General features: G+C 48.4%; 1 protein-coding gene across 2 annotated transcripts in view; it reads left to right on the top strand.

The window, feature by feature from the left end:
* LOC111157513 (ArfGAP with GTPase domain, ankyrin repeat and PH domain 1) overlaps positions 1-16119 on the top strand; it is a 556692-nt gene that overhangs the window by 377442 nt on the left and 163131 nt on the right. For both annotated transcript variants that reach the window (XM_022519024.1, XM_022519112.1), the window contains one exon: positions 13667-13828. In XM_022519024.1, the coding sequence (XP_022374732.1) occupies positions 13667-13828 (162 nt within the window). The remainder of the gene's footprint in view (positions 1-13666; positions 13829-16119) is intronic.

Here is a 16119-nt window from a genome sequence, read left to right on the forward strand (position 1 = left end):
TCAACCATAGTGTCTGATTGAACCATATTGACAAAATTTTTAGCCACAATAAAGAAAATGCTTTAAACTCAAAGCAGATTCTACTCAGAATCTCCAAACACTTTATTTTATCGTGTTGCATTTTATTTTATTTTTGCCAGGAGAAAGCCCAAGTTCTAAGACAGTGCTGGAAGTAACATGATAAAACCATTGTAGTATCAGTGACATCTGTTCTTTTCTTTAAAAGAATGTTCTAGACTTAATGCTGCATTATTAACTGCTTCTTGTCAGAAGCAAGCTTAATCTTAGTTTTTACACACCATCATTAATTTTAGAGATGACAGCAATTTGTCATTTTTGTAGAGAAGACAAAATAAGAGCCACTCACTTGACCAATATTATCATCTATTGAAAAAGGCTGTACTTTAAACTGTGCTTCCGAAATGAAATGGTATCTTGGCTGCAGTTCTGAACGAAGATATTACTCCTGGTATCTTTATCCATGGGGTTATTGGCAGAGACAGTTATCCTGAGTATAAAATTTGACAGGTTTTCAGTCAGGTTAAAATTATCTGTCATGTTACGAACTTTTCCTGTACTTAGCAGTCCGGGGGATTCTTGATTTGAGATTGACGCAAGGTTGTCATGACTCCCAGCTGCATGGAACACAAATAAAGGGCAGGTTTGCAGAGGGGCTGTGCCATTTTCACACAACCTCTTACGTACCCAATTCTTAACCATCAAAATCATTAGATTTTCTTGAGCTTTGTTCTTTTTCTCATTCTTGGAAAGGATCACAGGGTGGAATTAAGATTGGGGTGCCCATGGACGGCTCAGGTCACGATCTCAGGGTCATGGGATCGAGCCCCACACCATGCTCCAGACTAAGCACAGAGTCCACTTGAGGTTCTTCACCACCCCCCGCTCTTCCCCCGCTCATGCGTGTGTGTGCTCTCTCTCTCTCTCTCTCTCTTTCGCTCAAGTAAATAAATAAATACATAAAATCTTTAAAAAGATTGAGGTGCCCATGTGTTAATACTTACGATGGGAAACTGGCATAAATGGGGATTGTCCCAAGCAAAGCAGGATGAATGTCACCCTAGTTAAGCTTGGGGCAGCCTTGATTTCTCACGGGTAGTACCCATGGGAATCACTGGTTTTATGCTAGCCCCAAATCCATGGTATCCTCTTCCGTTACATGATCAGAATCCTGGCCTGGAGATGCATCACACTTCACCAGCCCGCTAGCCTCTTCGTGGACTGGGCTGTATTTGCACCCCTAGAACTTAAAGCTTGCCAAATGCAGGAAACCATCAGGCTCCTTTGCAACAAGGAGGAATCCTGACTACAAATTTTGGATGAAAACCAGAGAGCCCACTCTGATCTACTTGTTTGCCATCTGGACCTGCTGCCTATTTGTGACCCGGTAAATATTTTAAATACAGTGTTTTAAGAGTGTGTCAAAAGTAAGAAGTCATTAACCTCATCTTCTCATTAATGTCACACCAGATTGATTCCAGTGCTCAATGAGCAGATGACCTTACTGTCTCAACTTCCTTATTTAAATGAGTGTGTGGCCACTGCTTACCTGCCACTAGTTAGAAACATGAGTGGGTTGATAGTATCTGGTTTGCCAGCAGAAGAGTTAGAGGTCAACCCCAGCCTTGGAATCTACATAAAATATGTAGTGCAGTCATTAGTCATTAGCAGCAGGTTAGCAAAATTCTGGAACAGCAGGAAAGAGAAATATTCTCTTTTCAGTAGCTGTTAAAGGAGTCATTTCACTCTTAACCAAAAAAAAAAAAAAAAAAAAAATCATGGATCTTCACATTTGAATATTAGGGGAGGGGTGTTTCTGTATTTTTCCCCCAAATGTTTACTTTGTTAAAAGGTTATTCAGTTACAGAGCAGGTACCCAAGGCAGCTCGTGATGCAAATTTAGGTACCTTCAGCATCCGCGCGAATCAGTTGGTAGCCACATGGGATTACAGTTGGATTAGTCTGTTAGGGTTCTGCACTGTTAACTGCACCACCATACTTTTCTGTTTCCTTCACTGCTCTTTCCCCAGGGTCTGGAATAGTACACCCCTCGAAGTAGGCACTGGGTAGTAGTTTGTTGAATCAGTGAATAATCTGCTGTCTACATACATCCATGCACATGCTCCCTGAATAGGTAGTCAAGGTCTTGCTCCTCTCCGCACTGAGCCGCGTCACTTGTGTCCGCAGTGGTTGCAGGTTGCCCTCCATCAGCTCCAGGGTTTTCTATGGGTGGGTTACCCATGGAACCCAACCGTTTGGAGTTTCCCTCACTGGCCAAGTGGCTCAGGGAGTGAGGGAGTCCCACTGAGCAACCTCAAGCCCACTGACTGGGGCTATTGTTAGGGCCCAGGTGTGGCGGAAGGGAATGGAGTTTCAGAGGCTGGCGGGGCCTCTTTCAAGTGGCCCGGCCTTTTGTTGGAGGCACCTGACACCACAGCACTCTCTCTAGCTCCTGTGATGGGGGCATGCCACCTACCAGCAATAAAGACTTGGGAAGCTCAAGGGTCCCTTTTCATAATCAAGCTGCCTGTCCCGCAGCTTAGGAGAGAATAGTGAAATCATGTGGGACAATAAGTTTTTCAAATACTATTTTTAATGGCATCATTTCTCTGACTTTGCAAATTAGCATTTGATTTCATTCAAAACAAAAATAACCACCATTGACTTGAAACAACAAAATGTTACATGGGATGCCTGGGGGAAATTGAGATCTTTTTTTAAAAAATATAATTTATCATCTTTGGTAATAATTTATTTTGCAAAGTGCTCAAAACTGTGTGGATATTTATTACAGGTTTTTCAGCTGGCGTTTAAATAATATTTAAAGTCTCCGGGTCTTAAACGTACAATTCTAGATACACTGGATGTTTGTTTCCCCTGGCATTTAAAAAAAAAAAAATTTACTCATGTTTATGTTCTTTGTGCTGCCACTTAAGTCTTGAGACCCTCTGTTTTTCAAAGACCTTTTTATTGAGCACTGATTTTTGCTGGTTGGTCCCTACTGGAGGGACACTACCATGTAAGAGACACCCACAGACAAAATCACAGCACTGGGAAGGAACGCGGTGATAGGAGCCCTGTGTTGAGAGGAAGTGCAAAGAGGGGTTGGGAGGTCATGGTGAAGGTCATCTGGTGCACACAGTCCCACTACTGAGGAGCCCTCAAGCAGCCTGTCAATAGCGCTGTGGTCTTCTAGCTGTAGTCGAGGCATATCTCAAAGTCAGTTTCCCAAGATCCGTTCTAATAGTTACCAGAATTTCCCCCTACGTTTCTAATGTTATGGTATCAGTCATGTGTGAATTTTGGTGTTGAGAATCCTCAGTTTTGACTTACTGGATGATGATTATTTTAGAAAACTTGACCACCCTTTGTGGACTCATGTTTACAATGTTCAAGATCCACACTCCGCCCTCGGTGCTTTGTGTCTGTCTATAGCATGCACCGTCCTTCCTCCAGTGCTGTGAATGCCTGTGTGTTCTGTATGTCTGCTGGTAATATTTTTGCATTAGAATGTCAGCTGTTTAGGACAGGAGCTGTGTTTTGCGTACTTGGATGGTTCCAACTCTAGAAGAGAGCTGGATGCTGGTGAGCCATTCTGCATGTCTGTCTGGCAGCTGGCCTGCCACCACACTGAGCAAATGGCTGAAGCCGTATGCGGCTCTGTCCTCATGGGTAGGGGTAGATATGAGAGGAAGGGGGGAGTCAGGCAGCCCAGGGCCACTGGTCTGAGCAGCAGGAGGGTGTCGTTGCTGTTGGCCAAGATGGGGAAAGGAGCACGTTGAGGCATGGCAGGCCGAGAGTGGGTGTTCAAGACAGCTGTTTTGCCCAGTTTACCTGTGAAGAAATTGAGGCTAACGGACATGAATTCCCCCAAGTGGTCAGCTAGGATTTTGAACTGCCTTTCTGATTGTACAGCTGGGCTGGTTCCTCTTTGTGGAACACATCGTGGTTCTCTCCCTGCCCTCAATGTTTCCATCTTATGCCATGTGATGTAGGCCATTCAGAGGACCAGGGGCTGCTTCATGGAAATGGGCAGGGGAGGAGCTGAAGTGCAAATTGGCCAGGGGTCAGTATGCAGGCTTCAAGGACTTGGTTAGCTGGATGACCTCACACTCTGCTGGCGAGACAGGCACAGAGCTTCCAAAAGTATACAGAGCCCCACAAATGCTTATTTTCTTCAACCAACACCTCGAAAATTGTCCTAATGCCATAATTCTAAATATTCAAAAATATATGCAGAAGTGTTGGCATTGGTCAAAATTTCGAAGTCCATCCTAGCAGAAGAAATAATTAAGCAAAGTGAGAGACATATTCTGTTCTTTCTGATGTTTTTTGTTTGTTTGTTTGTAACCTGTAATTGACCCTGGAGCAGTAGGATATGTCACAAGCAAATGACCTCTTTTTTCAGTCTGGGTGTCTGTGTATCAGGTTTTTGTAAAGCTGAGGACACCAGCTCCCTATTTCTTCAAATCACATGATGTCAGCAGGTTAAGAACAGGGATGTGTCATGAAGAGGCAGCCTTACTGTGCTGTATTTCCTTGAACCAGAATGCTGTGGTTGAATGTGTTCAGGACCCTGGACAGAGGCACCCACCTACCTAGAAAGCTAGCTATTTCTGCATCAGACAGGATGCTTTCTTGTGCAGCAGTTGGTAATTTGACTCCATGTGACTTTTAATAGAAACAGCTAAATTCCTAAAATGGGAAATTTACATTATCAGAGAGGGAGCAGACATTTAATTAACTTCTCTAATTGAGTTTTCTTCTCAGACATGCTCAGTCCTTCCCCAGCCTGCCCAGCCAGTGGAGCCTCCCATGTGAACCAGGATCTCTTTGTCAGTTACTACTTATAAGCACCAAACTTGAGAAATGGTTGTGGCTGATTATGTAAAAATAGAGAAGGCTGGAAAGAAACAGACATCTCTTGAAATGATTTCATTTCTACTTAACAGCCTTGCTCTGAGCATCTTTGCATTTTTCTGAGTATGCTGGATTAATTCAGCTAAAAATCAACTAGAGAACAATTTGATTTTTGATCCTCAAGTGTAAAATACTGACTTGCATTCCCTGATATGTTCCTTCCCAACATGTTCCCACATTGACTTCCTCAGGCTGTCGGCCTCACTGGACCACAACACGTTCTACCTTTCATCCCCTGAGACCAGATCATGGTTTTCAATGCAAGCTGGCCATCCAGCTTGAGGGAAAACTAGAGAGACCTGAGAGGAACAAGGCCATTCTGGCTGCAGTCATATGCTGTGCTTTGCAGGAGGTGGGGGAGACTGGGACAGCTCCCTCAGAGAAAGATGGAACATTCTGGGGTCTGCCATTCACCCAAAGCATACAGCCAGGTCCTGGCACATGGCTGGAGGACCAGACTGTCAGTCCCATGGATCCCCAGGTCCCTTCCTGACCCTCACTCTGATACCCTCCCTGCATCTTGCTAGACTATGATGTTGACTTGATCTTCCTTGTTTGATTGCTTCGTAGCATTTAACACAATGACCATCCCCCCCTTTTTCTCTCTCTCTCTTTTTTCTTTTTAACAGCTTCATTGAGATAAAACTCACATAGCAATACGCTTCATTCACTCAAAGTGAATTCGGGAGTTTTAGTGGATTCACAGGGATGTGCAACCATCACCACAGTCCTCTTTAGAACATTTCCATCACCTCAAAAAAAAAAAAAAAAATCCTGCACCCTGATTACTGATCAGCATTTGTGCCACTATTTTTAAGGCTGTCACAGATGTGTTTCAGTAAGGGCTTCACACAAATGAAGATCAATTCCAATACTTTAGTTTTATTTACAGAGACATCTTGGTGCAACTGAACGTGGCCCGGGTAGGAGATGGTTCTCCCCTACATTTTCTCTCCATTCTGGCCCCTCCTATTGTATTCCTTTCCTACCCACTTTGTAACTCAGTCTAACACTGTGGTGTCTCTTCCTTCCCCCAACACCTGTCATCTTCCTCGAACCCCCATCGTGTCCCTGCTGCCCCTTCTTCTGACACCGTGTACCTCTGTGTGAGCGCCGTGAGCGGCAAAGGGAACCGGACAATATACCAGTCTCTGAAACATCTTCAGAGATTGGGATTCAAGTAAACCTCCTCCTGTTGAAAGCTCCCGTCAAAAGGACTATGAGAAGGGGCGAGGTTTTGAACTTCACTTCACACTCACCTTTTAACAGAGGCCGGGATGTTGTGATTTCCTTGGATGGCAGAGGTGGCCTGTTCTTTATTTACCAGCCCGCACATCTCTCTGAGCTTCAGAAAGAACAGAGCCCTTCTTAAAGATCCAAATGAGCTTTATATGGTTGGCCTTGTCTCGAAGTGTTTTAAAATGTGTTTTAATTCACTGGCTCCTGCGTGACCTCATCTTGGGTTTTTAGAAGGTCTTAGACCTCAACTGATGCCCCCTGCCCCCAACCAGCATGGACAAATAGCCCTGTCTTTGATCATTTTGTATTCTTTCAATACCCCCCCCCAAAAAAAAAGGATTTTTAGGAATATATGCTACTTCATACTGCCAAATGAGTAAGGTAGGGAGTATGTGAAAGGAGACAGGGAGGGCTGGTGTGCACACACCTGTCCTTCTCCTTTTTCCTGCTTCCTTTGTTTTTGTATAGATGTGTACTTCCTATGAGCATGCGTTTGAAGGTTTTTGTATCTGTCTTTGACACACTGGAAATTAACAGCCAGCCAGCCCTGGGGACCATTAGCAGCTCCTCTGGTCATGTGGGCGGCTTCCAGCAGCAACTTCTTGATGTCCCCTCTCTCCAGACCAAGCCCACTAAAGAAGAGTGGTGCGAGGTCAGGCTCCCTCCAGTGCCTGGGAAGGGCCTGACCTCTGACCTGATGGGGACTGGGGATGTGTGCAGGGACGGCCAGCCCAGCCGCCGCTGCAGGAAGAGCAGTACATACGGTTGTGGGGGGCAGGGCGGGGGTCACCACCCCTTTCCAGAGTGGAGCTGAAGGAGGCCTCCCCCCAGCAGACGCGTTTCCAGAGACTTGGGAGCAGCCGAGCCATGAGAGCCACATGCATAGAGCCCCGAGTATTTGAATATCAGCCGGGATATCAAAAACCTATCTACACACCTGGCAGTGAAGGCTCCCGCCAAGGCAAGCTCCCTGCAACAGTTCATCAGAAATGGCCCAGCTAATGATCGGCTGGGCAGATAATCGGAGGAGAGTTAATTGTAAGGTTTCGATATGGCATCTTGTCAGCAGAGATAAGTTGTCACGTTTTCCACTTGAGCTGAAACTAAATGATTGTAAAATAAGTTATGAGTGTCCTTGGGCCTGTCTGCCGGAATGATAGCTAAGAATACATTCCTGGCCATCCGTCTCAAGCAGGCTGCTTGATATTTATGCGAGCGGAATGTTATTTTATTCCCCTCTGGTCATGCTTGTCAGCTCTCCGAGTGAAAAGTGAGGCGCGTCTTTGACTCATACTTCACGTACCGGAGCCTGGAGAGACTGCAGATTGTTATCATTATTGCTCATATTATATATTTTTTGGGGTGTGCGTTGAACATTGATGCCCGATTGGGAAGAACTAATGGCTGACACTGAGCGCACGGGACGGCAGCGGACCAGCCCATGCCGGCTCGGCGTCGCACACTCAGGGGACTCCAAGTCCCTCCGTCAAAGTCGGGTTCTATGTGGAGTAATGAGGCGCTTGCTTTTTTAATTTGGCATGCCTTTCTTCTCTTCGCGCCCGCCCTCCCGTACTTAGCTCTGCCGATGGTCGCCGGCTATCCCGGCGCCCCGTAATTGATACAAAATAAAATGTATTATTTGTATTCAGTCAGGAGGAGCGGATTGCGTCCCGTGGGCTGCGGCTGGAGCTCATTTACTGCGTCTGGGGCTGGGCTTTCCGGGCCTCTTCACTTTGAGGGATACCTTGTCAGGCAAGAGGAGTCGTCGGAAATGGAAAAGCACAGCATGGAAGCCTAGTACATTTTGATTGCTCATATTTTAAACCAGGGGAATTTAAACAACTCCTCTGAAAAGGGGGTTCTCAAGATCTGGAAGCCAGGGGCATTAATACAGCAGCTCAGGACCCAACTAACTCCAAATGTAGCTCTCTCTGCCCCACCCACCCCAGCCTCCAGAATAGCCCTGCTGGCCAGAGTCGTGTCTCCTGCCACAGCCCCCCTGACCGGCCCCCAACCAAGGGTCCTGAGGCTCCCTCAAGAGCTGGGTTCCCCTGTGCCATAGCAGGCCCCTCCCACAGCCAGACCACCCGGTCCCTGTACATACAGCCCCCTCACCCCGCCATGCACTCCTGAGCTCTCCCTGCTCCCACTGATCATGGCCTGGAGCATCTGGTTTTTCCAGATACTTGTGTTCCTGTCCCACTCCATCCCCTGCCTCAGCCCCTCCACTGTAAACTTCCAGCCTCTAGGTGGCCACAGTGCTGCTGCCTGTGGAAGTAAATTGCTGAGGGGAGGCGTGGGGCAGGGGGGCAGAGGTGTGGGGGCACAGACACAGAGACATGGGACCAGGAGGAGACAAGAAAGATGGGTTCCACCTTCACCTGCAGAGTGGCCTTGAGAGTCACCGCCCCAGCTCGTCACCTCTAAACCCGGGCAAGGATGGTCCTCTCTGTGGGACCTGGGCCCACTACCTGGTGCACTAGCAATCAGGCAGCAGGTGGGAAGTACTCATGGATTCCAAAGTGTTTTGTGCTCATCGGTTACTTTATTCATTTTCCTTCTTGTCTGAAATAGAATTTATGGGGTTTACAAATGCTGATCCTGCTTTTCTGTTTTCATTATGACAACCCTATGTCATCTTAAAAGCTTATCTCCTTCCCTCCCTCCAGTGGCCAGGGCTCCTGTGTTCTGTTTGTCCCCAGCCCCACCCCGCCCCAGGGCCTTCTAACTCAGTGGTACTTTGTCTCCCTGTCACCCTCACACACTCATTCTCTGAGTCCTCATGGCCCAACCAGTTGTCCCAAGTCACATTTCTGTTTCTCAAGGGGACCTACAGGGCCAGCCGGTTGGCCTGCTCCACCGAGGAAGGTGGGCATACAGATGGCGCCTCACCTTACTTCCGTCTGCGTGCAGGGTCACTTGCGTGAGCATACAGTGACCTGCGTGCAGCTGGCGTGCCCACTGCACGTATGAGCCCCCCCTTCCCTCTCTGTTCCAATAACATGGCCCCAGAAAAAGAGTTCTTCATGAAGACATTGAGCAAGAAATTAGATAGGCCTTCCTTCACCCATAGAAATCGGCTCTGTGATGCAGGGATTTTGCCCTTTTCTTTTCTTTTTTTTTTTTTAAGATTTTATTTATTTACTTGACAGACAGAGATCACGAGTAGGCAGAGAGGCAGGCAGAGAGCGAGGAGGAAGCGGGCTCCCCGCTGAGCAGGGAGCCCGATGCAGGGCTTGATCCCAAGACCGTGGGATCATGACCCGAGCCAGAGACAGAGGCTTAACCCACTGAGCCACCCAGGCTCCCCTTTTGCCCTTTTCTTGGTGCTGAACCTCAGATGCCTGGCCAGAGTTGGCTCATGTAGCACTCCATGCTCATGCAGTGTACGTGGCGTATTTAAGGCTTCCTTACTCTCAGTGTGCATACTCATTCACAGAGTTAGAAGCTCACCTTGAAACAGGTCCTGGATGGCTGGAGACTTGCGTGCCCATATTTTACCAGGAAGTCACCAAGTGCTTCTCTGTTACGCAGCAGAAAGCACCATCCACCTGCGTGAGTGCCCCTCAAAGGGACCTCAACTCCTTATAAAACTTAATGCCACAAATATGCACGCAACTCCCATTTTCATCCCAAATCTGTGCCAGGCTGCATCCTGGTGAAGAGGCCAAAGCAGTCTCTGCCTCTGTAAGGTTCACATCTTGCCAGGAAGGCGTTCGTCGCCAGGGGCACAAACAACTGGGTGACGGAGTGTTCCACGTAGGGAACACCACCTGCCACGTGAGGCAGTGGGACTGGATGCCAGGCAGCCGTGGACAGCAGCTCTCTGGGGGCCTCTCCTTTGGGTTCTAAAACCCACACCTTCCTAGTTTCCCTGTGATCTGACGGGCGTCCAGTCCACTCTGGCTTGTCCACAAAGGTGGGGGCTGTGAGCCGTGTGGGGTGCTGCCAAGACCCATGCAAGCCCACCGGGGCTTGTCCACTGATGGGGCTGTGATAGCACTGGTGGCCACCGTGACGGCAGGGCAGCGGCTGGTGGGGCAAGCTTGATGGGAGTGGGGTCAGCCTTGACCAGACACAAGCAGCAAAGAGGGGAGAGGCTCAGGGGGCTCTGCTTTAAAGAGGATCAGAAATCAGATGGTGGCTGGGCAAGGGCACGGGGTCACGGAGGTTTTTCTTAGAAACAGAAGGCAGTGCAGTGGTACAGCACGTTTGATGCAGGACAGAGAGGGTATGAAAGGCTGGGGCAAAGTCACTCCAGGAGCAAAATGGGATGGGAGCCAGCTCCCAGAGCGAGGAGGCCCCGGGTCTATGAGAACCAGGGACAGGAAGGAGGATGCTGTCTTCTGATTGCTGCTTTTTGGTTTGGTTGGGTTTTTTTGTTTGTTTGTTTTGTTTTGTTTCTGTCTTCAGCAAAATGAAAGGTGATATCTTTATGGGGGATGGAGTGAGGTGTGGGGCATTTGGGGAGAACGGAGGGGGTGTGATACAGCCTATTGGAGGGTGGGAAGCAGCTTTACTCCGGGAATGTAATAGGTGGAAGGGTAGGCCAGTGGTCCAACCCCAGTGGGAATGAGGGTGTCCCTCCAGCAGGGCCTGAGCGCAGGCGCCAAGCAGGTAGGGGGTGGAAGTTAGCAGTCAAGTTGGATGAGTGATCAGGAAGGGTAGAGGGCGAAGAGTGCTGCTGGATTAACCCTCAGAGTGTGGGTCCTGGTGTAAGTGACCTGGGAGACAAAAAAATGAGACCCAGTGAAGCTGGCTTCCTGTGGTGGGCCTGAGTCAGGACCATGAGGGCCAGAGGGAAGGAGGGAGCTTAGCAAGGCAGAGGCCTAAGAGGCCAGGATGCTGAAGTGAGGGCCTAGGAGGAGCTGGACGTTGTCACTCCTGAGTGAGGGTGGGGTGAGCTGCTGCTAAAACAGGGAGCGAAGAAGGAGCAGATGCCAGGGGTCAGTGGGTGTGAGCAGGCTTGGCGGGATGGGGGGATTGCTTCACGGGGTGGGGCTGAAGGGGGAGTGGTCTGCAAGCAGTGCCTAGTGAGGAAGGACACCTGACCCCACCTGTGTGCTTCCTGGGAGTGGGACGCCAGTGCCATCACCTGGGTGGGGCGGGGGGCAACTCAAAGCAGGTAAAGCAAGTGTTCCAAGAGGTTCATTGTCGTGAGGGGGTTCACACGGACAGACGAGGAGACTGAGCCGGTGACGAGGAACAGAGCAATTCAGATCCTGCGGGTCTCTCCCTGTCGCCATTTTAGACCAGTCGGTTTTTAGTGGTGGGAGCTGTCCTGTGTGTCCTGGGACATTTTTTAGCATCTCTGGCTTCTACCTGCTCTATGCCCATACACCTCCACCTTGTCTCAGTCTGATAACCAGAAACATCTGTGGACGTGACCAGGTGTCCCTGGGCAGGGGTTTCCAGTTGGGAGCCAGTGGCGCAGTGGAACGCCGGAGCCACAGGTGGAAGGATGTGCTGGTGTGGAAGGTGCCCATGGAAAAGAAGGCTGGAGAGACTGCTCAGGGTCCCGCGGGGGAAGGCAGGTGTCACTGCTGCCCCAAGATGCCCCTCAGCCACTTCCTTCAGGTGAATCAGAGATTTCTCCCTGAATTACAAATATTCCAGGATGCCCAGAAAATTTGGGAATGAAATCACCAAGTCCCTGTTAGTGACTTTAGGAACAGTTTTCTGCACCTGGAATGGAGGGAGATTCTTGGACACCAACACATGTCATTTTGTTCCCCAGGAGGGCGAATTATGACTAGTATTTCAGGGAGTTGAAGTAACCTTCCAGGTGGATCCTAAATTAGGCTGTTGGAGAATTGCTTTGTGTGTGTGTAGACTAAACAGGGTAGCTCATTAAGGAGAGAAAACATGAAGTGGATTTCCCTTTATTATTCAAAAATTGTCAAAAATGTGTGTCAGTGGGGCAGCCGTGTAGGCCTTCAGTGAGGTGTTTGACGAGAGCATTCAGCACTTTCTTCTTGGGTGAGTCCGAGGATCTGTGAGCGGGACACGCACGACATGATGTCCCCCGGTCTTGTCGCACCGGTGCTCACCAGCGCTTCCAGCTCAGTATTGCTGCGTCTGCAAGCTGGGGCTTTGTTTGGACTCCTCCCAGGTTAATGTCTTCCCTGGTGACGTGTAGGTGGAGGTACCAGGTTGTGTGCTCAGCACGAGTGGGCAAGGCAGTGAAGGATCTGCCTTCAGATCCTTCCAGGTGAAGGATCAACGAGGTGCAGGGGGATGTGCCAGCCAGGTGATGCACCAGGACTCCTTGGCTGTTGCATTCAAGGCCGTTGCATTCAAGGCCATGTGCTATTACAGGGCAAACAGAGGGAAAGAGTCGCAGAAGGGACTAGAGGGCTCAGACATAGAGCCACCCCATGTGGTGGCAGCTGTTACTTGACCACATGTGAGTCAAGCGTATGTTCTTAACATCTTGCAAAGAAACATGGGTGTGTGCTTTTAGAAAGAAGTACCAGGTGATGGGAGGGACCTGGGGAAGCTTGCTGGGAATGGTGCCGACACTCCATGCTGAGCATCAAACGGGGGAAAGGGCATCTACAGCTGCGCTGGGGGACAGGCATGCTGGTTAGAGCCAGACAACTGGCAGACCTCTGAGTGCAGGGATGAGAAGCATTCATCTGGGAGAGAGCATTACAGCTGTGGAGTGACCAAAGAATTAGGATGCACAGTTGGGAATGAAAGTGGTGCGTTGAATTGAGTGGTTGCCCAAGGGGGCAGAGTGAAGAAGCAGAAGGCCAGCCCTGCCATTGCAGAGGCCAGTCGTCCTTGCCCGTTCTCCTCATCTGCCTCCGTGGTGAGGCTTCAGCTCCTCAAGGGTAGGGATGGGGGAACAGTCATTGGGACATTGGGACAGTTCCATTGCCTGTCAATGTGCCTGACACAGGGTAGGTCCCAAAGAGTCAAGAGAATCAAAAATTGGCAGGTCTGCTATGGGGAGAGAGACTCATGCTGTTTTTCACTAATAGTAAACCCATGCTGCAGTTGTACGTGACATTGAGGGTGGAAGTGAGCTAATTGGGACTCCCTCTCCCCTGTGTGCATGCACAGAGGCCGAGCCACCCCCAGGACACCTTTGTATGCGTCCACAGACATCTTGATTTCTCTCCTAATGGATCAGGGTAATTATGGGACGAGAAAAATAAACTAGTAAAAAGCATGGACTTCTCACTTTGCTTTTCCAGAACCCCAGCCATGCAAAGTGGAGGATTTTAAATTCATAGCCTACAGTGATCCAGAAATAAAGTCTTTTTTTTTTTTTTTTTTTAATGGGAGGTGGTACATTAGAGGAAACAGCCCCATGAACTTTTAATACTGCATGCTTTGGGGCCTCCAGTCCAGTGAGCTCACCTAACATAGTACTTGTGGGACCTGGTAGGATAGTGGAGGAACACTGCTTTCGTATTTCTGCGAAGCTGGCTTTATAAGTGTTAACTTTTGCATTCTTTTGCCTTTTCTGGTCCCATGGCAGACACAGGGCTGGGCGACTCCGTGTGCTCCAGTCCAAGTATCTCCAGCACCACCAGCCCCAAGCTCGACCCGCCCCCCTCCCCTCACGCGAACAGAAAGAAGCACCGAAGGAAGAAAAGTACCAGCAACTTCAAAGCTGACGGGCTCTCCGGCACCGCTGAAGGTAAGGTTTCCCGGGGAGCTCAGGGTGAGAGTCTGCATTCCTGGAAATTAGTTTTTATTTCTAAAACTGAGGGGAGGTCCCATATCCTTTGGACCGCATATGCATAGCGATGCTGGTCACCACATGTGCATTCTGTGTGCCAGGCTGCCCCAGAGGGGCCCCTGGAGCTGCCTTGTCACTGACTGAGTCTCGAGATCATTTCACCAGATGAACTCTCTTCTCCTCTGGCAGTCATCATCTGGTAGACGGTAAACCTGTTTTCCCTGTCACCCGCCTGGTCAGGTTCTGGGTCTGGCCCAGCCTCTGCACCCTGTACTCCAACTGGGAGGGGCGCCATATTATTTTATTCTAACAAAGACAGTTCCCTTTCCTACTCCAGAAGTGTTTTCTAGTATTGGCTGGTCTTAATTCTTATAAGACGGCTACTCCAATCCTGGCTTTCAGCAACACATTATGATAAATGCTTCTTCTATGAGTGTCTGTCCGTTCTTTTTGTTTTGTGGGCTCTATTAATATTCCAGTTGTCACAGTTTGTCATGGTTTGTCTTGGTTTTCCTTTTACTTGTTGAGCCCTTAGTTTTTATTCTCAGTGATGGCCAGATGTGCTCTTTCTGAAGTCACTCCTTCAGATGGATTTACATTTTTTTATTTCACAGATGCAAAGTAGAGATGCGCATGTGTACACACACACACATACACCCCACGTTATGAGAGTGAAAGTAATGCAGTTGTAGTCAATAAGCTGAAGAAATATGTCAAAGGAAGATAAAAATTTCGTAGCGTCATTGTTTAACATGAATTGTTGTCTGTGACACCATCAATAGTAAGAGTCTGTTTTCGACATGCATTCCACACAGGCGTCGGAAATACTTTTTTAACTTTATATGCTTTCTCTTCCTCTGTTTCTGCTATGCTTTTCCCGAATCCTCTACTTGATTATTCAGAACTACAATTTGCAGTGTTGGAAAAGTGCCTTCTTCCCTCCTAGTATCCAGCCATGAGCCTGGAAGCCCACAATGCATACATTAGCAAGGAAGGAATGGAGTTGATGGTGTGTGCAGGGGGTTTGTTGTTCACGTGATTCTGTGAGTTGAGTTGTGGCATGTTTCACGCATCTGAGAACTCGGAGTTCAGAGTTTCCAGTGGCTTGCCAGGGTTCTCATGGTGGCAAGTAGGGAAGAGTCTGAGAGCACTTCTTCTTCACATCTCTTACCCTGTTGCCTCCCATAGGCTGCCTGTTAACAAGTTTAGCCAGTAAAAACTGATTTTCTCCCATTATGATAAATAAGGATGATTCTATTATATCAGGAGTGGTGAAAAATAATGATTATGGATCACAGCACCCACCTAGACATTTCTGACCTTCCCAGTTGAAAGGAATGAGCTACAGATGCCCAGCGTTGCTGAGACTTTCAAACACCGCTTTAACAGAGAGCATCCGGCTGTAGAGGTGCACTGGTGGCCATGCCCTACCTGAACGGGAGGTTGGGGGTAAAACCAGGAAGAAGCCTGGAGCCTCATCAGTCTGGGTGACATTCACCCCATGTACCCCAGGCGAGAGGAAGGTTTGCTGTAGGAAAAGGCCTCCTATCCATGTCACAGATAACCATCTTACTGGGTATGTCGTGTTTCTGTTGGACAACTTTTTTCAGAAACACCACTTGGTAGAAACTGATGATCAGGTCCACCTGTAAGTACATTACACCATTACACATATTTTACACTTTCTGCTTATATCCTACCCACCTCCTGACGGAGTGACAACTGTGTCAGTAAGATACAGCCTTCAGGTAAATCAGTGGTTGCGTGTTTAATAGGACCGCGGCTTCAAACCAGCATCCCGGTCAGCCAGGCATGAATCAAGAGAGGTTTGAGACGTGTCCGTGAGTTTGGGGGACACCTGAGAAGCTCCCAGCCCATTTCCTGAGTTACTGGGATCGTATCCTGTGCTGAGCAATAGTGTATAATAAGGCTGAGACAGATCCTCAACGTAAAAACAACCTTGGACCCTTTCATTAAAGGGCCTAACTGCTGCAGTGTGACACAGACAGAAAGACGGACTCCCAGGCACCATAGAAACACCCAGATTAGAAATCGCCACAGTATCTCAAGCATGGATGATGAGTAATGGTTGACGTGTATTCAGAAATTCAACACCAGTGATCAGAAGGGAAGCTGCCCCTCACTTCCTAGTTCACAGATTATTGTGTCTGTAATACCAACGTCATGACATCTTTCCAGTAGGAAATAAGGCAACAGATTCTCTATAAAAAGAAAAAAAGAAAAGGTAT

Source organism: Enhydra lutris, unplaced genomic scaffold, assembly GCF_002288905.1.
Source record: "Enhydra lutris kenyoni isolate GAN:26980312 unplaced genomic scaffold, ASM228890v2 scaffoldscaffold1, whole genome shotgun sequence".
NCBI classification, from domain to species: Eukaryota; Metazoa; Chordata; class Mammalia; order Carnivora; family Mustelidae; genus Enhydra; species Enhydra lutris.